General features: G+C 38.6%; 1 protein-coding gene across 2 annotated transcripts in view; it reads left to right on the forward strand.

Moving 5' to 3' along the window:
• BICC1 (BicC family RNA binding protein 1) overlaps positions 1-25,054 on the forward strand; it is an 89,841-nt gene that overhangs the window by 59,863 nt on the left and 4,924 nt on the right. The window contains exons 1-16 of one of the 2 annotated variants that reach the window (XM_064716849.1): positions 995-1,153; positions 6,805-6,884; positions 8,046-8,204; positions 9,148-9,201; positions 10,012-10,206; positions 11,116-11,367; positions 12,554-12,685; positions 13,584-13,770; positions 15,177-15,335; positions 15,707-15,903; positions 16,190-16,331; positions 17,377-17,533; positions 19,265-19,430; positions 20,635-20,674; positions 21,348-21,502; positions 23,130-23,283. In XM_064716849.1, coding sequence (XP_064572919.1) covers positions 6,864-6,884; positions 8,046-8,204; positions 9,148-9,201; positions 10,012-10,206; positions 11,116-11,367; positions 12,554-12,685; positions 13,584-13,770; positions 15,177-15,335; positions 15,707-15,903; positions 16,190-16,331; positions 17,377-17,533; positions 19,265-19,430; positions 20,635-20,674; positions 21,348-21,502; positions 23,130-23,283 — 2,170 coding nt within the window. In that variant the 5' untranslated portion in view covers positions 995-1,153; positions 6,805-6,863. Of the gene's footprint in view, positions 1-994; positions 1,154-6,804; positions 6,885-8,045; positions 8,205-9,147; positions 9,202-10,011; positions 10,207-11,115; positions 11,368-12,553; positions 12,686-13,583; positions 13,771-15,176; positions 15,336-15,706; positions 15,904-16,189; positions 16,332-17,376; positions 17,534-19,264; positions 19,431-20,634; positions 20,675-21,347; positions 21,503-23,129; positions 23,284-25,054 lie in introns of those variants that run through there. The other variant, XM_064716848.1, reaches the window with a different exon arrangement.

Raw genomic sequence — 25,054 nt, forward strand, 5'->3', positions numbered from 1 at the left:
GTGTTTGGTGTTTTTATTTCTCAGTATATCACAAAGAAATTACCCTTGCAGAGGAACTGTGGGCAGTGTTTGTTTTCTCTGAACCCCTCCATGAAAGGAAGAGGAGAAGTTTTTAAGTCACTGTTCTTCAGGAGATGAAGGTTCTCTTCCCAAATCAGCTGCAAATTGCCTGTTCTGCTGGTGGTCCAGGCCCAGAATTCCTCTTTGCAGGGGCTGTGTCCAGCCCAGCTCTCACAGGGGGTGCAGTGTGTCAGAGCAGCCACTCAAAGGTGCAGCAGTGCCAGGGATTGATGGGGGAGCGCTGCAAGGAAGGCTGAGCCTCAGGCAGGAACTTCAGCTCACGAGTCAGATGATGTTTTTTATTTAGAAAAAGGAGTCACAAGGACTTGTTTGAGAATGTGTGTGAGAGAAACTAAAATTATCTCATGAGTTATGCATCAGAATTGCAACCCTGAGTATGAGTCCATGTGCAATGAAGATACAGTGGTGTTATTTCTGATAGGAATGTCGTGGCTGTTTTCTAGCTCCTCTATTAAGCTCATCTTGCAATATTATAGCTTTTTTCCTCTCTGTATTGCTTATTTTCTTTCCCAGGCATTGTGATTCTGTGTTTGTGCTTTGAGATGCAATGGCAACAGACATTTAAGTCATGAACTGTGAATTTGTTGTGTCCGTGCTGAAAAATAAATAAGCCAAAACAGGCTTTGTGTCCTGCTGAGCAATTGCCTTGCTTTGGGTGGCTGCTTGGGCTAAAGGCTGAAGAGCAGCAGCAGAAGGGCTTCATGATATGTGCCTTTTTGTAGCTGACTGTATTTGCAAAATGTCCCTGAAGGCTCTTTTTGGAAGTAAAAGAAGGAATTTAAGCTGATCGTGGTGGTAACTAAAGTTGTGTAACTGAAATGGAGTGTCTTGGTGATTACAATTAATTCATTCTCATTTCTTCTTTTCAGGTTTTCTTCTCCACCTTGGCCTTCCCCTTCTCCCTTGAAATCTGGTCACTTTTCTGTTTAAATTGCCATATGATCTGTTACCTCTTCCTTGTCTTCCCTCTTTGCTTATGCTTTAAGAGAAGTCTTTTCAACTTCATTTCCTCTGTCAGTGGTCCGAAATCCAGTCATCAATAGTTTAATTCTCCAAACGTAATGTTGTACAGGTAATCTATTTTTTAAAGCTTATCTGATGTTTCTGGCTAATTTTCATTTAATTCTGGTCATTCTGAACATGAATTTTCAGTGTTCTGTGGGGATTTTTCAAAGCTGCTAGGAGATCCAAATGTGGGGTTCAGCTATGATTTGTGTACAGGCATCTCATTTCTTTTAATTTGTGAGGCTTACATCAAACAGATACTTCACTCCAAGAGCCATTTTAAGTAGCCTGTTGCAGATATTGATGCTTTCTTTTGAGCTACACTGAAATCTTTGAGGAAGAAAATTCTTTTCTCTGCTCTACCAGATGCTGTGCTGCATTTCTTCAGGTTTCTGTATGTGTAAGGTTGGTGTGTTACTCAGTGTCTGCTTTGTGAATATCTGTGTATGTCTGCCTGTGTAAGTGTGTCACTATAAATGGTGGAGAGAAGTGAGCAGGGGATTGCTGGCTGCACATCATGCGATTGTTACAGGGCAGGGTTGAAAAGCAGTGCTCTGGTGGTTAATGCTCCCCAGGTGAGAGCAACCAAACTGTGACAAGAGTGAAGGGCTGTGTGTAAACTGCCTTCCCTGGAGGGAACAGTGTGCAGAGCAGTGCAACAAGTGTTTGCTCTTTCTCAGCTTCCTTCTCATCTCCTGAGTTGAACAGAAATTCTTCTAAAGATGGTTTGCAGGTAGGTGCCAGTAATGGGAAAGTTAAGAGTGAAAAATTGCTGAGAAAACAGTCCTTCAAATGTGTGCTCACATATAGGCAGTGGCTCTAGCTCCTCCCAGGGACATTTCATAATCAGTTGTTTGTCCACAACAAACAGATCCCCCAGAATGCCCAGAGCCTCAGGATATGTCTCCTCTGAAGATACTTTTAATTGCTTGCAGCCCATGTTGAGGTTTATGATGCTCTGAGTAGGCTTTTGATCATGCCCAAGTTAGCTGGGTGAAATCTCGTTCAGACAAAATGATGCTGCAGTCTAACTTCAGCTAAAAAACAAGAAAAAAGACAAGCCCCAAATGAAAAAAACTACATGTTGTTTTTGAGTGATACCTCTGAGAATACTCAGGAGTCTGCAGTAGGAAATGGCTCATTGCTTTCTGCCTTAGTACACGAGTAGATTTTTCCTTCTGTGGTTTAGGCACTGGGAGGAGAAATGAGTGCCCTGAGTTGTATTGGAGAGAGGATAAGAATTCTTTTAAACTGGGTAAGCCAACAGCACCAAGTGCCCAAGTGCTGAATTTATTTTATTATTCAGTCAAGCTCCTTTGCATGTGCCTTTACTCCTGAGCATTTGCTCCATGCTTTTAGCCTTCATTTTTCTTTTCCATGGCAATAGTTTGAGCCTATTTCAAGTCTATCTTGGCTATTATCAATCATCTACTTTGGTGAGGGAATGTCCACTCCTAAAACTGTACGCACAGTATTTCCTAATTTATGGGCATTAAGTAAATAGTTTCAATTTAATTATCCTTTGTTCCATATTAATAGGAAGCCTTATTTGACCTTTTTGCTTAACTCACTTGTTTTATAGGTCTGTTTTTTCATCTTATTGTAGGGTGATCAGTGTATTTGCCCTTTCAGATGAGAACATACCAACTTCTATGTGTTAATTTGTTGTTTGGGTATTTTTTTTTCTTTTTAACTTCTCACATAGCTTAGTGTGGTTTTGTTGGTACTTTTGGGACAGACACTCTCATAACTTGTCCCTTAAAAATGCTGAGTCTCTTTTGTCTTTTTGTTTGAATGGCTCAAGTTCTGTAATACTCTTGGGCTATTCAGATCTTAATCAGCCCCTCGTTAAGAATGACTGTCATCTGCCCTGGTGTTGCCCAGTTGTCTGGCTATTTTTAGAGCAGTGGTATTTTGGTATTTGTGTTACTTAACTTAAGGCTGTTCATCCTGTAAACAAGCTGGATGCATAGCTGTAGTCTGAAGAGCTGCCCCAGACATTAAATGTAACACTTGAATTTGAGGAGAGTCCTGTACAGTTAAATGGCTTCATTATTAGCAATATTTCTTGCCTGGGAGAAGTTGGTGTAGATGCATTTGCACTGGCACAAATATACTTTTGCTTAGAGGAATTTTGTTTTGTTTGCTCAAGTGTCACACACAATAGTAGCAATAAAGCTGGAGGCTTGCTGGTGTAGCTGTGGACAAAGACTGGGGAGAGGAAGCTCTGCCAAAGTGTGGAGTGAGGAATTTGAGGATAGGAGCAATAAAAGACCACTTGAAGGCAGGAGTCTGGCAACATGAAGACTGTTGAGAAAAGTTTCCAGCAGTGTCTGTTGCATAACTTCAGCTTTCTATTCTATGTAAATATTCCTCCATTCTTGAGGTGGAGGGGGAAGGCCTGTTAAAATGAATTTTATCTTTTCCATTCCTAAAGAAAAATACACTGCCTTTCAAAATTGATGGAAAAGATGGATTACTATAGAATGGCATTTTTAATAGTTTGCATGACACTAATCATGTTGTTTCTTATGAGTTAAAGCCTTTTCCAGGTTCTGATACTACACTTTAAATGAAGTGTTAAAGCCTTATATGCTTCTAGTGCACAGACCTTTGTTCTGTGTTTGCAAATAGCTTACAAAGCTTTGGTGTCTCATGTCTTTATTTGTGGTAGGCACCTGCTCTTTGCTCACTCCAGTTTTATATGGAGCATACTCCCAGTTATATAGAGGAGCTTAAAGAACAAGGTGATTTTTTTTTTCCCAGTAAAAACAGGTGTTCCTTAGGGATGACGGATGGCTTAGCATCACCTGGACAGAAGTTGATGGTTGTGGCCCCAGCTGGTGGCCATGCCCAGGTGGCTCAGTGGCAGTAACCACTGGAGGGCTGCTTTGTGCTTATCTGCACTGTCACTTCCAGACATCATCACACTTGGCACAGATTTGTGCCTGACAATCCTCTCCACACTTCTGAGAGTGTCATGGGGATTTCTGGGGGCTTTGACAGTGCATTGTTGCCATCACACTGTAAGTAACTCAAATATTAAATATAGAGTTTTATCCAACCAAGATTTTTGTCTTAGTGCCTAAGACATGGTAGGATTTTTTTCCTAAATTAAATGTAACTGTTAATCCATGGAATCAGCTGCAAAGCAAACAAGCCATTTGATTCCATAGCTATATTAAGAAATTTTTTTTTTGGAATACACAGAAAATCAGTTTATTATGATGTAATTCTCTCTCTAAATTCTTAATTGTTTGCTGAAATGATCTGTTTGTTGATTGCTATTTGGGTACCTGTGAGTTTTCCTGCAGATCATCTCTAGTTTCAATGTGCTTTCAACTCATACAAGGCCAATTCAAACACTTCAAAATCTTTTACTTACAAGTCATTATTTTCAGGCAAAATTTAATGAGGATGTTGTATTTAATTAGTGTTTCACTGAAGGAATGAGCGAACAACACTCAAAGTAAGAATTTCTTTGGCTTAAAATGACCTGCTTCATATCCATTTCCAACCACTGTGTCCTTGAGATGAAATCAGTTAAGGAGAGGGTACTTAAGACCAATTTTAAAATATTTGGTAGCACATTTTAGAATAGTCTCTGGCATCAATGGATTCTTTTTTACTTTGTGGGTTCTTTGGATTTGTTTTTAAACTGAGTGATTGAGCTTTTTTTCATCTTAAAAGAACAAACAAATGTAGAAATACAGGATGTTTGGCTGAAGCTGTCAGTATCAACAGAAAAGAGGTGTCCAGCTGAGATGAGAAATGGAAAAAATAGGTATTCTAAACTGTGTTTTCACTCATGAGTGAGCAAATAATATTATGGAATGATAGTAATCTCCTGTGGTACTAATAGGATGGCAGGCTTGATTTCAGGTCATTTTCCTACATATAATGAAATGTGTATTTAAATACAATGTTTACAAATATGTGAAAATCATCTCCACAGTGGTGGTGATGGTCTGGGCTTGTGTTTTTCCTGGTTGCAAATGAAGAGCACTTGGAGCACACGCAGTGTGCTAGAATCTGCTTCTGGGAATTTCTGACTGCAACATCCACTTCAAATATCATTCACAGCTTAAATGCATTACAACCACATGGCTTCCTGACAACTTGAAAAAGAAAAGAAAATTTGCCCTTAAGACTATTTAGTTGGGGTTTTGTTTGACTTTGCTCCATTGTGAAAGGCTGAAGCAGCAGATTTTTGAAGCCTCTGTAGGTTCTGTGTGCGTACCATGTTTTTGTGACTACGGTTTTTCCATTTTAAAAAATAAAATATATCTGTTTCTCAGAACTCAAAATGCTGCATTTTTCTTGACTTTCATGAAACTTGGCAGTGAATCCTGTGCTCCTTCAGTGTTTTTGTATCCCCAGCTCAGTGTGCTCAGGACTTCTCAGTGGTAAAGACTAGAGGCTTATTTTTACTGTTGGAATGAAAAGAGTATCCAGGCATGTCTTAAAGAGTTTCAATTTTCAATTGAATAGAACAGGTTTACAGCCTAAAGTTGTATTATTTCACATTTCTTTAGCAGGGATGTGATTTCAATCATTCAGATGCAAAAGGCAGATCTGTTGTGTTACAGCTGTTTTCTCCTGCCATTGAGAATATATTTATTTTTATTTTTTATATTCCCTAAGATGTATGTATTTGCCTAGCATAATGAATTACATTAATTCAAGGGTCAGAAGAGGGTTGAGAATTTTTGTTTTAAGGGCAGTTCATTGTAATACAGGAGAAAAAGGCACTGCAGAAGGGCAGAGGACTCAAGAACAGGGCAAGAGGCATCACCTGCAATGTCATACCCTTGTTTCTGGCACGCAGGAATGTGGGTGGGAGTTGGGCATTTCTTGGTTTGCTGTAACTGAACTTACCTTTAATGTTCTGGGGGTACTTTTGCACAGAGGCACTTTGTGCTCCTGGACACCAGATGGTGCTGCTGAACTGGCTGATGTGTCATTTTCACACTTGCAGTAATTGGTACTTGATTTACTTCCAAAGTGGGATCTGTACTCTCTGACCGGGTGTATATTATGGGATGCAGAACTGCACCTGATAGCTCAGCCCAACACCTTGTGTTGTTTAAGGGCAGTGGTGTGAAGATTATCATGTAAACCAAGTGGGCTGTAGAATAAATATTTTAGATCTCACTGGGCAAAACTCCCTGTCAGCTGGTGTTCCTGCTGATTTATGCACTTGAATTTCAGCAATTTACTTTAATACATGTCATTTAAATTTCATTTGATAACTGCAATCAGAAACTTTGGGTGGAGACACCTTTAGTGCCAGGTTAAAATTGCAAAGAATATTTGTAGAGACTAATTAAATATATTAAAGTGATGATAAGGGAGGGTTTGAGCTTGGTGGCCTGCCAAAAAGCTATGAGTTGTCTGTTGTTACTTTTGGTTTGAGATGTGTTGGCTTAGCTATGTAGTTGCATTGCTGGCAATGTTTATTATACTGTGATATACATTTGGAATTGGATTTCTGTTTATTTTAAGTTGGTTCTTATGTTTAATAAATTCATCTGGTAATACTAATTGTGGGGCAGGAGGGACGGAATAAGACATTTTGGCCTTCAGCTGAATCCCAAAGGCTGGTGGTATGGTTTATCAGTGGATTATGAATAATGGGCTCAAATTTATTGGAGTGGTGAGGAAATTTTTTTATAGGTATTGTACTGTATTTTTCTTACAAGCTTATTTCTTTTATAGATCCCCATATTAAAGTTTCTGGAAAAAAAGAGAACGTTAAAGAAGCAAAAGAGAAAATCATGTCTGTCTTGGACACAAAAGTAAGAAAACTTTCTTAGAATGACACCTTAGCCCCTAATTTTGTGGTGACATTGATCTCTTTAATGGGCACATTTCAAGAGGAGGTATTTATGGAAGCTCTGAAGCAAAGTCTCCAGTAAATGCCTTGCAGATGTTGATATTGGTGTATTCCCACATATTTAAACATTTTGAGAGAAAAATACTTGCTTGAAGCAGCTTTTCCAGATCTGAATTATATAGAAATAATATTTCCTGCCATATGGCTAAAAGCATGAGTGATTTGTTCATTGAATTGGAGTTTTACTTCGAAATCTGAAATACAGCTTCACTGCAAGCAATAGATTATGCAACCACTTCAGAGAACCTAAAATTTTGTTTCTGTTTGAAATTTGAATTTAGGAGCATTTATGCTGTTTTATGTTTAACAGTTACTCTATTCTTGCACTCTGAAACATCAGGACCAGAATTTCTAAAACCTCTAGATTTTGGCTGAGGTCTCTTCTGTTCATCAGATATTGTTTTTATTCAGCAGCAGCTCTTTTGGGGCAGTGTGTATGGCTCCTGTGTACCAGTTTGGCACCTTCCTGACTCTCTGAGCACATTGCCAAGAGGAGCACTCCAGTGATAAGCACCACTTTTTTAGCAACTATTAACAACATTATTGTGAGCTGTTAACAATAGAGCTTTTAAGAATAGCTGTAGGCAGTGTTTGTGTGTTTTAAAAATTCATGTACCAAAAAAAAGGAAGAAAAAACAGTTACTTGGTCCCATGGCTTTGATTTGCAAAGTCTTCACAATGTATTCCTTTCAGATCAAACAGGCGTGCATGACTTCAGTTGAAAGAACACAGAATTAAAAGAAATCAGAATAAATTGCAGAAGGACACCTAGGTCACAATTGATGAAAGTTCAAGGGTGTTTTAAAAGCATTAGTTGTTTTTGAAGGTGCATCTTTGGGGTATTTATCTCCACTATTTATTTCCTCACTAGAAAGAAAACAAGACCAAATTAACATCCACCTGATTCCTATTAAAAACATCATCCTTGAGTAGAAGTTTAAGTAATAGCAGAAATACTTTGGAAATACAATTTTGATGTCATTCTTGAAGTATATTACTCTTAAAAACGCACATACTGGGGTTCTGCTATGACCAAGTCAAACTGTGGCTGCTTGATTTCCAGAGCAATCGGGTAACCTTGAAGATGGATGTTTCACATACGGAACATTCTCATGTGATAGGTAAAGGTGGCAATAATATTAAAAAAGTGATGGAGGAAACGGGATGCCATATCCATTTTCCAGACTCAAATAGGAACAATCAAGCAGAGAAAAGCAACCAAGTAAGTGTTGTTTAATACTGAGCTTGTTTGTGTTGTAATTCCTGAGAGTATAAAACATTTCTAAACGTCTCTCATCAATATGAGTTTTTTGGGGATGGTGTGTTCATATTCAGGGAAATAGATTTTTGTTTTTCACACTGTGTGGAAAGTACAGAGCTTCCTAAGTGAGCAAATCTTTAAAAACAGATGGAAACAATTTGTGATGGCTCATGAATCATTTTAATTTTTTTAAGCTAAAATTACTTTGCGCATACAGAAGTCAGCAACTTAGTGTGAATGGTAGAGAAGTGGTATGAAAAAATCTGCTTTTGTAATTTTTTTTTTCCTGTTCAACACAATGACTTATTCAGCATGTTGATTGATTTTTTGGGGCTTTTTGCTTATGGTGTAACTTTGTTGAAGACTAAACTTAGCAAATAGCCAGCAGAAATGAATGTCCTATTGTAAGAGTTCAACTTCATTAGAATAAATCATTGAGCCTGAATTGTTCATCTTTTCTTGTGCTAATATTGGTGGAATGTTTATTTTCAAGTCTCTCATCCTTGTACTTAGAATTCCCACTTGTGCATCCTAATGGCTGCTGAGCAAAATGCAGTAATTTCAAAACATTCGGGAAAGTCTACTGTTGTCTGAATATTAGCATTGAGCACATATATGCAGTAGTAATTCCATCATTTAACCTAAAACACTGTATTTTTTGATGTATTCTTTTTTTCTAGTTGCTTAAATATATATAACCTAAGATGCTGAAACATTTTTTTAATATTGGCTGCAGTTCTCAACTAGTGTTTAGAGAACAATTAGGATGTCCGCAAGTGTGAAACGTGTTGATTTTTTTCTTAGTTTTTTTTATTTTTTTAAGGAGACCCCAGCTATCTGAATAACTTATCCATGCCTCACTTGAAAATATGATCCAATGTTTTTCACATTCTTGCTTTTCCAGGTGTCTATTGCAGGACAGCCAGCTGGAGTGGAGTCTGCAAGAGTCAGAATTCGGGTAATGCTTTAGCTCAGTGTAGTGTACCCCTAAAAACAGGAAAAAAATGCATAGTTTTGACAACTCTAGTTTTGGGAACTCCTGTCTGCCTCTGTCTGGTGACAGCAGAAGTGTAGGAACAAATGTGAGTATCCATATGAGAAATATGCCAAGGATATTAAAACAGTGATTCACATTCTGGCTGAATTTTTAATTGGCCCAAAGTGGGTCCTGAACACGAAGTCTACACTCTAAGCAAGATGTAAATTAATTCCATACTGTGTAGAAAATCATATCTTAACTTACCTACCACAGATGGCCTGTGGAAGCTCAGGCATCCTGTGTGAATCTATGACTTGGGAAAGGCAATTTCTGCTTCTCACATTTTAACCATTTTCATGTATAATTTGTGTAAATAATTCAGTGTCATTCTCTTAGCTATTTTCTATCTTTTCCTTGTAGTTTCAACTCTTCTGTGTATTTTGGCATGGATAATGAAAAAGCAAATAAATTACCAGAAGCTTACAGCAATTTTTAAGCCAGATGTGTCACACAACCTTATTCCAAATGCTCCCGCTATTTTGGAGAAAAAAATCAACCAAACAAAATTCAAAAAAAGCCTCTGCATAAAAGAAACCCTGCTCTAGTATTCCTGGAAAAAAGAGGTGCCTTTTTCCAAGTGACAGTGTATTTTTATCCATGAACTCTGGACAGAGGATGTGTTTTATCACTTAAGTCATCACTGACCAGTGCATCATGACTGAGGAATAAAATTGTTGTAGTTTGAGTATGGATCTGGTTTTCAATATCTGTTCTTCATTACTGTTGTAGGAGCTGCTTCCATTGGTACTCATGTTTGAATTGCCTATTGCTGGAATTCTCCAACCCATCCCAGATCCTAATTCTCCAACCATTCAGCACGTGTGTCAGACATACAACATTTCAGTTTCCTTCAAACAACGCTCTCGAATGTATGGTGCTACAGTCATTGTCAGAGGGTCACAAAACAACACTAGTGCTGTGAAGGTAATCTCTGCTCCTAAGAAGGCTTCTGAATGTCATATATTTATAATTGATATGTCTAAGATGGTATATCTTGCCTCATCAGCACATGTTGTTGTGTAATTACTTGCAAACCCTGAGGGTTTGAATTTTTCCTATACTTAACTTATACAGGTGAAGTGTAAAAATGCATAGAAAATAGTTTTAAGTTTAGGAGTTAGCATTGTTGGTGGTGAGGTTTTAATCCAGTGTTCAACTCCTGCACACTCGCTCAGGTTTTCAGCAATTGTGGAATTTGTGCTGGTCTTACCCATCTTTTAATTCAAAAACAATGCAAAAAAAAAAAAACCACAAAATACACCTCCCATCTCAAATTGTTCATGCTGAGCTCTTCTCAACACGCACACAAATATATAACCTTGAAAGCTGCCCAATCAGTCAATAAAACTGAATCCAGCACTTGGAGGTGTGAATTTGACAGCCAAGGCAAGGAGCTGCCAGGAGCCTGTTCATCTTAATGAAGTAAAAAAGTGTTCTTGGTAGGAACTGGCAGTAGGAGAGATTGATACAGCCCCAGATGGGTGGATCCCAAGCCAGTAAGAACATTTGAGCCCAACACTGAGAGGAAAGTTTTGCAAGTGTGCCTACCCAGATTAATCTCTGGTGACTTACTGACCACAAAAGGTCTATTGGGACCACGCCATGTGCCATTGTCTTACTGCCTGTTACAGAGTGGCAATTAAATGCTGCATTTCGCCATAAAATGGGAGTAGTGGGCAGAGTTTTGTTACCTTTAGCAAATCGATCATGGTTTTAAACGCAACAGCGTTTTCTAATCTTGCCTGTGGAGTGCATGGCAAGAAAGAAGGCGGTCTGAGTTGTCCTTTTGTGCGCCTGTGGGCCCTGTTTCACTGGTTTCTCCCCTTCCCCCAGGAAGGAACAGCCATGCTCTTGGAACACCTGGCTGGGAGCCTGGCCTCTGCCATCCCTGTGAGCACGCAGCTGGACATCGCGGCGCAGCATCATCTCTTCATGATGGGCCGCAACGGCAGCAACATCAAACACATCATGCAGAGGACTGGTGCTCAGATCCACTTCCCTGACCCCAGTAACCCACAGAAGAAATCCACTGTCTACCTCCAGGGCACCATTGAGTCTGTCTGTCTTGCCAGGCAATATCTCATGGTAAATACTTTCAGTGAAGCTTGTGTGAAAAAATTGTCATATCATAGAAAATATGCTTGTTCTGCCTGTGTTTACAGGTCACATGTAAATTAGCCTTAGAGAGGAAGGATTGCTATTACACTGCAAACAGCTGTTTCAATTTTTGTCAGGGTTTGTCAGTATTTGTAGTTACTGAAAATATTTGTAATCTCTGGTAACATGACTTGAAAAACAACCTTTTTAATATAAATCTGACATAAGTAATTTAAATTTACAACAATATGCCTCTGAGTAGAGGCAGTTTTCTGAAATATTCTGTGGGTGTTGGGTGATGGTTTGTGTTTTATTTTGCCAACCTGTCTTTTCTATGTTTGTCGGGTAATTAGGTTTCTTTTGAGGGAAATGTCAGAAATTTCTTAGTTTCCATGTAGGCAAGTGTTCAATGGAATTGGGAAACCATAGGAAATAATTACTTGTTTTGATGTCTTACATTCTTTGTAGTACCACAGCCACAATTCTATAAGGCCTTTTATAAACACAGCTCTGGTGATGAATATCATTATTTGTGGAGATTTTTGTTATATTGGTCTTAAACTTCACTGCAGCTTTTAGCCATTATTTTAGTACTAAATTAAGTACACATTTTTCCTATATGTGAATAGTGAGGGACAAAATGTGTGAGGACTGGACCATTCAGTTTTTGGGGTTTTTACTCTAGCTGTAGTATTTCAAGTGTGTTACAGATGTTATTCATATCAGTAGGAAATATCTGTGAAGCTGATCCAGAATGGGAAGGAGAAAGGTAAAAGTTAAGACTTAGACAATGGTGAATTAGGGATTTTTTTTACTAATGTTTTTCCTTATTTCATACAGTTTAATAAGAGAGTTTTAGTATGGGTATCCTGCCATCATTTCCAGACAAGACTGTGCTGATTGGAATGTCAAATATTCAGTGAATCATTTCACCCTTGTGCTACCAAACTCTTTGTTCAGAGTCCTGGGACAGGAAGATACACCTGTATTCTTGCATACAAGGAAATGGCTTTCCCTAAAATGTCATCCTTGCTATTTTTTCTGAACTTACAGAAATTTCCTTATTTCATGGTGTGTAAATGTTACAATGTCTGTAGTTCAGTTTATTGCTACCATTTTTATGGGAAAATATCCAGTTACAAGTGCTAGGAAATTTTTGTGCCTTCCTTTTCAGGGTTGCCTTCCCCTTGTGCTCATGTTTGATATGAAGGAAGAAATTGAAGTAGAACCACAGTTTATAACACAGCTAATGGAGCAGTTAGATGTCTTCATAAGCATTAAGCCTAAGCCAAAACAACCAAGCAAGGTTTGTGCAAAGCTAATATTTTCCTTTTAGGCTTTCATGACAAAGTTTTAGAGCTGATGAGTTGATGTGTGCTCTTTCCCCCCAATTTAACAGTTCATAAACTTGTGAAAGCCATATGTATTTTCTACTTGAAATACCAGTTTAAACAATCCAGCAGCTCTGCTTTGGGGTGATTTGACTTTCATTAAACGCTTAATAATAAAGAAATTAGCTTTTTTGTAGAATACATTGATAGAGTAGAAGGTGTTTATTGTAAAATGTTTAGGCCAGTGTAGATAGAGTACTCTGTGTTGTATAAAATGCCTAAGCAGGCAAAAGTTCTAAAATTTTAAATGATCATTCCATTGTGTCAGTATGTGAGCTTCCCTGTGTAGGGATATATATAATCAGTACAAAGAAACATCCTGTAGAAAATGTACAATAAGCAATGGGATTTTGTAATTTAATTTTCCAGAAATTTATTACCTTATTCTCAGATAGCTATGAATTAAATGGGTAAATTCAAATGAACAATTGGGATTTTGTGCACTTCAAGGTGGACAAAAAGTAAAAGGTAAAAGAGAAGATATTAATTATTGATTCAGTTATCTAGCTCTTGAGGTGCTTAGCATTTGGTCTAGCAAGTATCATCAAGATACTATAGTAATTAATTTTCTTAGAGTGGTGTTCCATCATTCTCATTGCAAATCCTTGTGAAATCCCTAGTCTTGCTCTCCTGAACTTCACACCCCTGAATTTAAATAGTTGCCAATGGATGTTAGCTCATGCTGTCTCACACTGCTGTGGTTGTGGTAGCCATGCAAGGGTACTAGGAAGAATTATCTGTGTTGCAGATCTGTTATGGAGCAGTGTTACTCACTGGTTTTCCTTTTTGTGTTGTTGTTTTCTTTCCCTGCAGTCTGTGATTGTAAAAAGTGTTGAACGAAATGCCTTAAATATGTACGAGGCACGGAAATGTCTCTTGGGACTTGAAAGTAGCGGAGTCACCGTAGTATCAAATCCCTCTACTGTCTCCTGCCCTGTTGGTCTGTCTTGTCCTGGTTTGGATATTTTGTCCTCAGCAGGACTAGGACTCACTGGGCTTGGTATGCATTAATTATATTTATATTTTCTTTAATACAGTTTTGTTTTAAACTTAATTCACTTGTACTACACAAAAGTACCAGAGGTGTGTTTTGTGTAAGTAATCAGGTTAAAGGGTCAGAGAATTACAGCAGCCTCTGGCCTCTCAAGGGCTTGTTGTTATAAAACTTCTCCAAGGCTTTTGTAATCAGGGGTGGGACTCATCCCTGTAGAAAAATCTCTGGAAGTGTGCAAACCCCTCAGCTGAAAGGGAGGGAAATCCAGGTGAGGCAGGGCATGGCTTTTACAGCTGCTTTGGCTGTGGGATGTTCCAGGCTGTCCTGAATTTGGGTGGGTGCTTAAGCCTGGCAACAGTACTGGAAAGGTAACATAGCAAACACCATACTTCAGGTCAGTATCTCACTGTAATTGAGGGTTCCATGTGCTTCTAATTTAGACCTTACCAGTAGGAAATTTAGGACAAAAATTACTAAACTACTTAGCTTAATTTTCTAGAAGCAGCTCATAGTCCAGACTGAAGTTACCATTTTCTTTTCAAGGTCTGCAAATACGTTTGTATCAGAAATGTATAGATAGAGTTTCTAAGACCTGTGTCAAGATTATTCACTAGATTCTTTTGGGTCTGCTTGGATTTTCTGAGTTCTCATGTAACCAGCACTGTCCCCTGTGACCTGCCATGCAGGAGTACTGTGTAATTCCATCTCACATGCTTCCCTCGGGTCACACAGGAGAATATGTTTCTGCCATTTGACTGTGATTTTTAATGCTGCTTCTGTGACTGTTCTTGTCATGCTGCACTTTGCAGGTTTGGGGCTTTTACCTTTTCAGTGTGTAGTGCTGAACTGCTTTGTGAGTGCTTTTGCACAAAGAGCTGGTTTGGAGGAATGTTTTGGAAGTAATCAATGAATTTGGGGGATCACTTGCAGCCTGTATTGAAGGTGCAAATAGAAATTGAATAGTTGTTTGTGTGCAAGTAGTGGTTGATTCACACAGGAGCTTCTGAGCAAAAGGTTATTGTGGGAATTGAAAGTGAGGTGGTGCAGTACAGTTACTTTCTTGTCTCTGTGATGCTGCTTTGAAACAAACCATCAGAAGCAGCAGAGAGGATACAGAGGGATGCTGGGGCTGAGAAGCAGCCAGTTCAGACTCTGTTATGACAGGAGTTAGGGTCCAGTAGAAGGACAAAAAAGATACTCCAATTCTTCTTGGATATATGATGCCCAGTTTAAGAACAAGAATTCTTAATGTGCACCAAATGAGCAGCAGGTTTAATGTTAAAATTGGTTTGTGAAATACAGGCTGGTGCAAATTACCAGGGGGTTGTTTGTTTCTCTTCAATTGGTATTTGTGTGAAAAATGCTTTCCTGTAAGTCTAAACTAAATATTCATCTTGCATAACTTTTTGCAGGCCTTTTAGGTCCAACAGCCCTGTCAGTCAACACCTCAACTACTCCAAACTCTCTGTTGAATGCCCTTAACAGCTCTGTGAGCCCTCTGCAGAGTCCAAGTTCAGGCACGCCCAGTCCCACACTGTGGGCAACATCTCTCGCTAACACAAACACCACAGGTCAGTGGAAGTTTAATGGGAATTAAATGAACTGTGCAACATCAAGTTATTAGAATTACAGTTGAAAAGACAAGATTAATTAATTATTTGGAACCTTAATTCCTACACTTACCTTGGCACGGATGAATAAATATGCAAATTTAAGGTTATAACCTAATACATAACATGCTGTCACAGGCAGTGTTTTCATCTGTTTTATATAGAAAACAAAGTTAACCTACCCAAATAAAGCATTATGGTTTTGGCATGCAATTCTAATGGAAACTTTTTAGTGAAGTATCATAGCTACATAAAAATTTAGGTAAAATAGTGTAATGCCTGAGGAAGTTAAATGAGACACTTAAACAGAACATAACCAAACTGTATTACAGGTTTTTCTGCTATTCCACACCTAATGATACCATCTACTGCCCAAGCAACCTTAACTAGTATTCTGCTGTCTGGAGTGCCTAATTATGGTCAAAACACTCCATCTCCACCACCAGGCTTGACTCCTGTTGAAGTCCACGTTAATGGCATGCAATCAGAAAGTAAAAAAGGTTCACCTTCTTTAAATGGTCATGTAAAGGTAAGTGATACTACACTAGAGAATCTGGTTCCTTTGTCCTAGAGCTCTACTAAGAAAAGCTGAAAGAGAAAACCAGCTATATTAGTAGATTTATAAAGCTTCTAAGTTGAAAAATGCACAACAGTGTTTTGAATATGACTTAAAGACTGAGAAATAGAACATTCAATACTGTTCTGCTGTACCAGGAATGAATTTCTCATTCTCCTGCACAGATAGAAAGGGGAAATTGTTTCAGTATTTCCTTAAGCATAAAAATCACTTCAGTGATTTGTGACAATCTTTTCAGGCCTCAAATATTAAGTATGCTGCACTGTCTGCCACATCGCTGGGAGAAAACGTGTTGAGCACAAACCACAGTGATGGAGTAAGGCAAACGAGTGCTCATGGTGCCTCAGAACAAGTGGCTGCCAAGGCAAATAGTGAAGAAGGTGAGGTTTTGACATTGCCTTCCTTTGTCTGGTAGTGTTTGTACAGTCTGTGTACAGTTCACGATACAAAAATGTAACATTATTCTCTCTGAATTGGTTTTGCAACCATGTTTAGGGAAAATATTGCTGGATGTCCCAGATTCATTGTCAAGGAAAGTAAATAGAGCCTGTCGTAACTGAGTTTGTTGATAGAAACACCTTAAATCAACATAAATGTACTTGCAACATTTTACTTATTCCCTAGGGAGATAACCTGTGAGGACTTTAGTATTTTTTACAGCACCTCAACTAAACTCTGCTGGTTTAAATGATGTCTTATTTTTTGCCTTTTAACAAAAGGAAATAATGTTACTGAGAAGATTTTTTGCAGAATTGTGTAGCTCTAACCTAGATGACACTGGGAAACAATTTTGTGTGTTTTGCAGCAGCATTTCAGCTATGCTGCCCTTTAGAAGCTAAAGTACTTAACTGTCCCTATCATTCTTGGAGGGAGAAAGCCAACTCCACTTCAACTTGAGCAAATATGTGTAAAGGCCTTGTTTCCCTTGTCAATACTGATCAAGGAGATCGTCTCTTATTTAGGGTTGTGGTCATTTGGAATGCTGATTTGAATAAAAGGAACATTGCCAGTTTAGGGTGGTAAATATTTCTAGAAACATGTTCTGAAGATATTTGAACATAAAGTGGGGGGAGATCTTATTCCAGCAGAAGTTACTTGAGCACCTGGTAAAGTCTATTAAAATTGGGTATAAAATCAAATTTCTTCAGAATACTTAGTCACTTTGAATTGTCAGTCTTCACATTGGTTATTAATAAATATTACTTATAATATTTTAAGAAAGAAAATACTTAGTGTGACTACTGTTGATACAAATACTGACGCCTTTTTTGTGCATTTGAACTTGCACATCTTGACTGCTTAACCTTGACCTGAATACAGTCCTGTAATGAGGAAGAGGAGGTTTTCTCCCACAGCTCATTCCCCCAGAGAGCTCCCTGGAGCACAGCAGGGTGGTTGTTGACGTCTCCTTTCTTGGCCTGGTAGGTTGCAATGACGCTTTTGTGGAGGTGGGCATGCCTCGGAGTCCGTCGCACTCAGCCAACACCAGTGACCTGAAGCAGATGATGAGCTCTTCCAAGCAGGCCTGTGCCAAGAGACAAACGGTGGAATTACTGCAAGGCACCAAAAACTCCCACTTACAGTAAGCTGAGTGTATAAACATAGATCAGTGCAACTTCCACAACATAAAGTTATTTCACATGCTTTTATACACAGAATAGGTGGTTCAGTCATAAGATATTCAAAGAACTGATTTAATTTGGCCTTGATTTTTCCATCACTTTAGGTGTTAATATAGCCCCCTGTTTGTCTGGTAACTGCAGACTTTGAATGCTTTTTGTTCATCCTGTTTGACTTTGGGTTCAAAAATGTCTTTGCTCTTCCACAAAAGAGCAGAGGATCCTTGTTAGAGGAACTTTCATTACCTGTTTCTAAAGTATATGCTTTTGCTTCTTTATTGATTGCTTAGAGAATGATTTCTGACAGCTTTTTCCTTTTGTACCTGAGGCTGTTTTCTTCTTAGGAAAGCTGTGCTCAGGGCATAGCAGCATGTTCTCAGACACTTGTCTCAGTGCTGGTTTTGGTTGGGTTGGCTCTTTAATGACCCAGCAGTGGGAAAGGCTTGAGTCATAATACATCTTGGCAACACAGGTTTTGTTCTTAATGCAGTGTTTTTGTCCAGTGTACTCATGTTCTCACTGTTTGTTTGGGAACTGTTTATCACCACTCTTTTGAGACACATATTTTCTTTTGCTTCATTTATTTACACTGTCAAGGCTATGATATGTATTTCATTCTGCTTTCACAGTTTAAAAATCCGAGGAATCCTGCTTACCAAATTTGGTTGTTTGTGTGTCTTGTTCTTTTTGTTGAGGACCTAGTGCTCACAGTTTCCTTGGGGATAGTAGTTTACAGCTTCTAAAACATGATCACTTTTTTATTGTGTTTGCGGGGTGCAAATGAATGATGAATTTGACTCCATGTTTTCAGACGGTTAATTTATTATTTTATGATACTATATTATATTAAAGAATGCTATACTAAACTATACTAAAGGATACAAAAAGGATATTTACAGAAAGCTATAAAGATAATAATGAAAACTCGTGACTCTTTCCAGAGTCCTGACACAGCTTGGCCGCAATTGGCCAATGAGTGAAAACAGCCCACACCAATGAAACAACCACCTGTGGGTAAACAATCTCCAAACACCTTCCAAAGAAGCAAAACACAGGAGAAGCAAATCAGATAATTATTATTTTCCTTTTTCTCTCATCTTCCCAGGAGAAAAATCCTGGGCGAAGGGATTTTTCCAGAAAATGTGAATGCCACACTTTTTAAATAAGAGTTTATACTGTTCTAGAGTAACCCTAAAATGTGGCTTAGTTTAGGGAAAAAAAAAAATTGCACCAAGAGGTAATGCAGGCATGAAGGACTGCAGTTATTGAATCTGTGAAAGCAAGCAAAGCAGAGCCTATGTCTGCTTTCTTAGTCCCTATTATGCAATCCCTTTTAATCTTACAACAATGAACCTGTTAGAACTGCTGGCCTGAGCAAGGCTAAACAGGAAATCACACTGTGTAGGATTGAATGCAATAACTCCAGAGAGCAGACAGCTCAAAACTGAATCTGTAAGCTCTACCTTGTATTTGGTGATACAGGAAGGAGAAACACTTGTTTTCCTTCACTGACAGGAAAAGGCACAGTAGATCTGGCACGTTTGGAAATATTGCTAAAAACACTGAGATCTCTGTGTACAGACACGTGTCAAACTTGGCTGCCGGGCTGCTCAGGGTGAAGCTGAGCTGGCACAGCTGCGCTGAGGTGGCCCAGCCCCAGGTGTCCCCAAGCTAACAGCGTGTTTGTCCCGCAGCACCACGGACAGGCTGCTGGCCGAGGCCGAGCTGGGCGCCCCCGAGAGCCCCGTGGCTGACAAGAAGGCCCCGGGCAGCGAGCGCGCGGCCGAGCGGGCGGCAGCCGCCCAGCACAACTGCGAGAGAGCGCGCCTGGCCCCGCAGCCCTCCTTCGTCAACATGCAGGTGGGTCCCCTGGATGAGGCCAAGGGGTGCAAATCTTGATAACTGCAGAGTGGAGTTACCGTAGAATGCAGAGGTGGCTAGCCCTGGAGATTGAATTATTACCAGTTCAGTAAAAGCATTCACAGCTAAGGCATCGGCTGTTTCACCGAGTGGGTTGTCAATGAAAAGTCTTGAAAGCTGAAAAGCTCTTCTTTTCTGTAAGAAAAATTTAAGTACAGAAAATTGTGTGGCTGTATTTGTTTCCACAAGCATCATTTGCTTGTTGGAAATCTTACATTGTTGTTTGGAGAACATTATAGCTACAAAATACATATTGCAGCTTTTCATGTGCAGTGACAGCTCGGTTAATTACAGCCTACAAGTATAAACTACTGCCATGTTACTGCAAATCTCCCCAAAGAGGGAGGAGACCCCTTTGTTTCTCAGGAAGCAGTAACAGGGTTATTTTCAGACTAGATCTGTTGAAAGAGAGCACAACCAGACTGTATGGAGTAGTGGAACAAGAGGCAGACTAGTGTTTTGCAGCCCTTTTCTTCATTTATTCCTCTAGTTACTTTCAGAAGAGAATGCAATACCTCAGGCTAATACAGCATTTTCATAGTTTTGTGTTTAGATTTTCGAATTTGTAATTCAGCAAAGTGTAGCGTGTTTAATCAGGGGTATTTAAACTTTACATCTTACATTGATATAGGTAGAATGCAAGCAAAAGTTCTTTAAATTCTCTCAAAACTTACATTTCTTTTCCTTTCACAAGATGAGTGCATGGAGGAGAACCAAACCTGGAAGATTATTGAAAATAACTGTGGTGCCCAGATTTACAAAGATATATTATCTTTTTTGTACTGCTAAGGAATGTCCTAAATGCTAAGAACAGATAGTTAAGGAAGAGAAACTATGCTTGAAAAATATCTTATTTTAAAAAATTGAAGACAAAAATTCTTCCTAAGCAGTTTGTAAACACTGCTGCAGCCTCACTCATATGGAAATCAGATCGTTATTAAAAATCTTTGTCTATGTTTGAGTGAATTCTTTAAGTAACTAAGGCTCTAACTGGGCTACCATGAAATTATTGTGGAGTATTTCAGGTTTCTCCTAGATGTATTTTCTGGCCACTTTGAAAGCCTTTGTTTTCACGGAGTTGAGTACTGGAGTGACATTTAGTTAGAATTGCAATTAAATTATCTTCTGCATGTTTAATTTTTAGGCATTTGACTATGAACAGAAGAAACTACTAGCAACCAAAGGTATGTGGATGAACAGTGACTTCTGAAAAGTTTGTTAGCATGTGGATGAAATGATTTCCTGAAATTTCAGTTTGTAATCTGATTTTTAATAAAATCTGAAAGTGGTAGTGAAACGTTTGTATATTAGCTTTATGTTCCAAAAAATTTCTTAATACCGACCTAGTATAAAATGCGATATAAGCAGCTTGCAGATGGGATGTGTAAGTACATCCATGTGCAAGTGATCAGTATGGTTTTTAGAGAGCCTATTTCTCTAACACTTCGCTTTATTTGGATGCAAGTTAAACTTTAAGGTGTTTGCCAAATCAGCTAAATGGCCTCTTATTTCAGGGATAAATTGAGTTGTAGAATTGGTAAGGGACTTAAACATATCTTTGACCTTGTTATAAAATAAACCAAATTACCTGTTCACCAAAAGAAAAACAGAAGGTCCTCTCTTTGAAACAGATGTGATTTTTTTTTTTTTTTAGCCTCCATGCAGCCCTGTGGGATTTAACTATCTTCTGGCAGAGTAGATTGCTTTAAGGAAGGGTAGGATTCAAGCTATGTAGCAAGTGGAGGTGTTTAGGGTTTGCTGTTTGCTGGGCTCAGGCTGATAGCAAACATCACTTCAGTATTATCTTCTCAGTACCCTGACTAAGTCTGAGATTTACGGATTTGTCTCTATTTTCAGCTATGTTGAAGAAGCCAGTTGTAACAGAAGTGAGAACTCCAACAAATACATGGAGTGGTTTGGGGTTCTCTAAATCAATGCCTGCAGAAACAATCAAGGAACTAAGAAGAGCAAATCATGTATCATACAAGCCTTCCATGACAACCACATATGAGGTATATAAAAGTATACTGTAATGAAAGTTTACTTTTAGTGAATGATACAGTTGTTTCTCTTGAGAAATGTCTAACTTCTGTAAAAACAAAGCCTTGCAGATAACTGTTGTAAATATTTTTTTTATGGTGAAAAATATTTCTTACATAAATATTAAGGCATATGGAATACATTCAGCCCAACACACAAAGTTACATCTGTTTCACAGATAAGTCACAGAGCATAGATGTCTGCTTCTTAAAATATATTTGTTTAAAGGACCTTTGAACAACTTACAGGACCAAACATCTCAGTAGTTGCAAACCAGCAACAAGGAATTTTTAACCTAATGAGGACAGAGTATATGTGACAGATAAACTGTATCATGTGTATCACTGCATGGTGAAGGAGAACAGTAGAACCAGCAGCTCATCTTTCCTTCTGTGGACAGAACTGGAGCAGCTGTCTCTACTTGCACTATTCAGTGGGCTCAGAATTTTCCCAGGCACAGAGCAGAGTCCAGCAATTATCTTCAGAGTCCCAGCATGGGAATCTTGCAGGGAATTTGTTCCTTTCTTCTCAAAGGCATGCTGAAGTTGTTTTTTACTGTGCTTTCTTGCTGTAATCCTTTTTCCATCCTCATCTGAAGACACCTTTATTAATACAAAAGAAATATGCAGCTGGGATAAAAATGTGCCTTGGTGTTCTCCACTTGGCATATCAACTTCCTGAGCCATTCAGCTACGTGTAGTAGGCTTGGCTACACAAGATGCAGTAGTAACTAGGGAAAGAAAAAACTGCAACCAAAATCTGCAGTTTTCTTTTGCATACTTTCCTGTCTTGGTTGAGCTGGGGTGGGGTTTTCCCCAAGGTCTTGATGTCTAAAATCTCTAGATAGCTCTGTGATTCTAACCAACAAGAGTGTTTCTTCAGGGGTGCCAGTTTTACTAAATAGTGTAAAAGATTGCCTCCTAAGTGATGCTTTTCAACTGCAATTTGGTACAAGTGTATAGAATTAAATTGTTAATTTCTGTAGTTTTTAGCTCATGTAAGTATGTGATATCTACAAGGCTGATTTCTTTTGGGTATGTTCCCATGGAATACTGCTGCCTGGTATTGCTACATTCTGACTCACAGTGATGAGAGTTGATAATAAGTATTTCACAGGTATGTGAAAATCTATTTAGAAAGATCCCAGACAAAACAACTACAAATTCACAGGGCATTGCAGGATTGTTGTTGTAGTATAGTGTGCAAAACTGTTGTCAAGTAGTGTGTACTTGATCCACTTATCTTCAGATAAATGTTGTGTTATGTTCTCTTCCCTGTAGTCAATAGACTGCTTTGTCTAGAATTTGTGTGGGAATTTGATACCATGGAATGTTTTGGAAACAAACTTGGAAATACCGAGCAATTTATTTTGAATCATGTCCTTTAAATAACTTCTTCTTAAAAACTGTAAGCTGCACATGTTTTAGGCACACCTGCTGTTTTTGTGTCCGGTTTGCAATTATTTGCCTATTGATCAACTGCCAGAAGAATGTTTGGGAGCGTTAGAAGCTGCTTTTCAAGCGAGCTGCTTCAAAGAAAACATCTGAGTCACAATGAAAGCTCTGTTTTCAGCCCAAATTTTCTTTCTGTGGTTTGCAGGGCTCATCCATGTCTCTGTCCCGGTCCAGCAGTCGGGAGCACCTGGGCAGTGGCAGTGAATCTGATAACTGGAGAGACCGGAACGGCCTTGGACCCTCTGCTCACGACTTTGTCTCCTCAATTGGCAGCCCCAAGCGGAAACAAAACAAATCAGGTTAATAAGCTCTTATTATCTGCTTAAAAGAAAATAATCATTTCAATACCAGTATTTATTTTGAAATGAATGTATCATGACTTCACGAGGGATTTAAATTACTGACACCTTGTAATTACTTTTTTTACAAATTGAGAAGTGTAAGCTTGTGTTGCAGTAGGACACAAAATGAACGACACACACAAGCTGAAATGTTTAAGGTAAAAAGAGGGTAGTTTATTTTCAAATTCTAATATTTATAGACTTCTAAAAGTGACTATGGATTGGAGGATGAAATTGCTACTTCTCCAGCCACACTGGTCAAACTAATAGTCTATCAATTTTTTCTTCTTCTAGAAAGAAATGTAAAACAATCATTATTATCTACATAAAAAATGTGTGAAAAACTCCATTATAAAAATGTGAACATCAGAAAGTTTAAAACTTAGAAAAACAAAGCAACAAGCTTGTGTAACATGATAATACAAATAATAGTCCGAAAGGAAAACTTTTAAGGATATTAAATGTCAGGCATCCTTGCAGAAAACTCTTTGCTGTCATGGAGTGGATTTTTCAAGGTGTACTGAAAGTAGACCTGTAAAAAGGCTTATTTCTAGGCCACTCTCGTTCTGCTCTCTTGCTGATGCAACAGCAGCCAGGGCTTTACTGGGCTGTTTGCTCACTAGTGAAGTCATAATCCATGCTGAAACCGGATTTTAAACCATGAGTCTCCTCATGGGGATAAAATTTACAAGAACACTGTGTAGTGACAGGACAAGGGGGAGTGGCTACAAAGGGAGTAGGTTTAGCCCAGCTATTATGAAAAAATTTTCCCTATGAGGGTGCTGAGGGTCTGGTGCAGGGTGCCAAGAGAAGTCGTGGCTGCCCCTGCATCCCTGGAAGTGTCCAAGGCCAGGCTGGATGGGGCTTGGATCAGCCTGGGATAGTGGAAGGTGTCCCTGCCCATGGCAGGGGGTTGGAATTAGATGACCTTTCAAGTCCCTTCCAACCCAGGCAATTCTATGAAAAGAAGCTTGTCCATGTGTTTGGCATGGCCAAGCATGATTTTAAAAACTGGTTTCTGTGGATACAGGCTGCATGTTTTGTAATGACTTTTTAAACATTGTTGGATGTTTAAAAATTGAAATTTTACTTTTAGTTTTACTCTTAGAAACTATATTTTTTAATAAGTTAATTGATGCCTTTCTGAAAAAGTGAGAACTGGAGGTAGAGAACACTAAGTCCATATCTGCTACCTATCTGCTTTATGGGGAAATAAGTACTGTGGCTGTTTATACTTTTTTTGGTTGCTTTTTCTTTTAAAAGCAGTGAATAAGCCTAAATCTCAGACTCAAAGTACACACATATTAAATTTGGGTATGGTAAGAAAGGATAGCTCCAATTAGAAAAAATATTCATGGTTTTAAAAAGCACATTAGTTGAGCTGTGAATGGCTGCACATCGTATTCTAAGTACTTGAAAATCTAAAGAGATGACAACTTTATTTGAAATCAATCTATTGATGTTTTCAACCTAATTGGACAAAACTGGAGGTGCTAGGTTAATTAAAATAATTAGGGATTAAAAATGTGTTTACATGTGTGTTAGAAGAAAATTAGAAACACAAATACATTGGCAGTGAAGGACAATGTTCTATGACAGCTGTAGCTTTCCCAGGAAATAAAATGTGTGGATGAAGGATAAAAGAATCAGTGATGAGTTGGATGGACAAAAGTAGGGCTATAGAAAACAAACACCAGAACGTAATTAATGATAAGATTGCTTTATGTTG

This window comes from Zonotrichia leucophrys, chromosome 6, assembly GCF_028769735.1.
Source record: "Zonotrichia leucophrys gambelii isolate GWCS_2022_RI chromosome 6, RI_Zleu_2.0, whole genome shotgun sequence".
Classification (NCBI taxonomy): Eukaryota; Metazoa; Chordata; class Aves; order Passeriformes; family Passerellidae; genus Zonotrichia; species Zonotrichia leucophrys.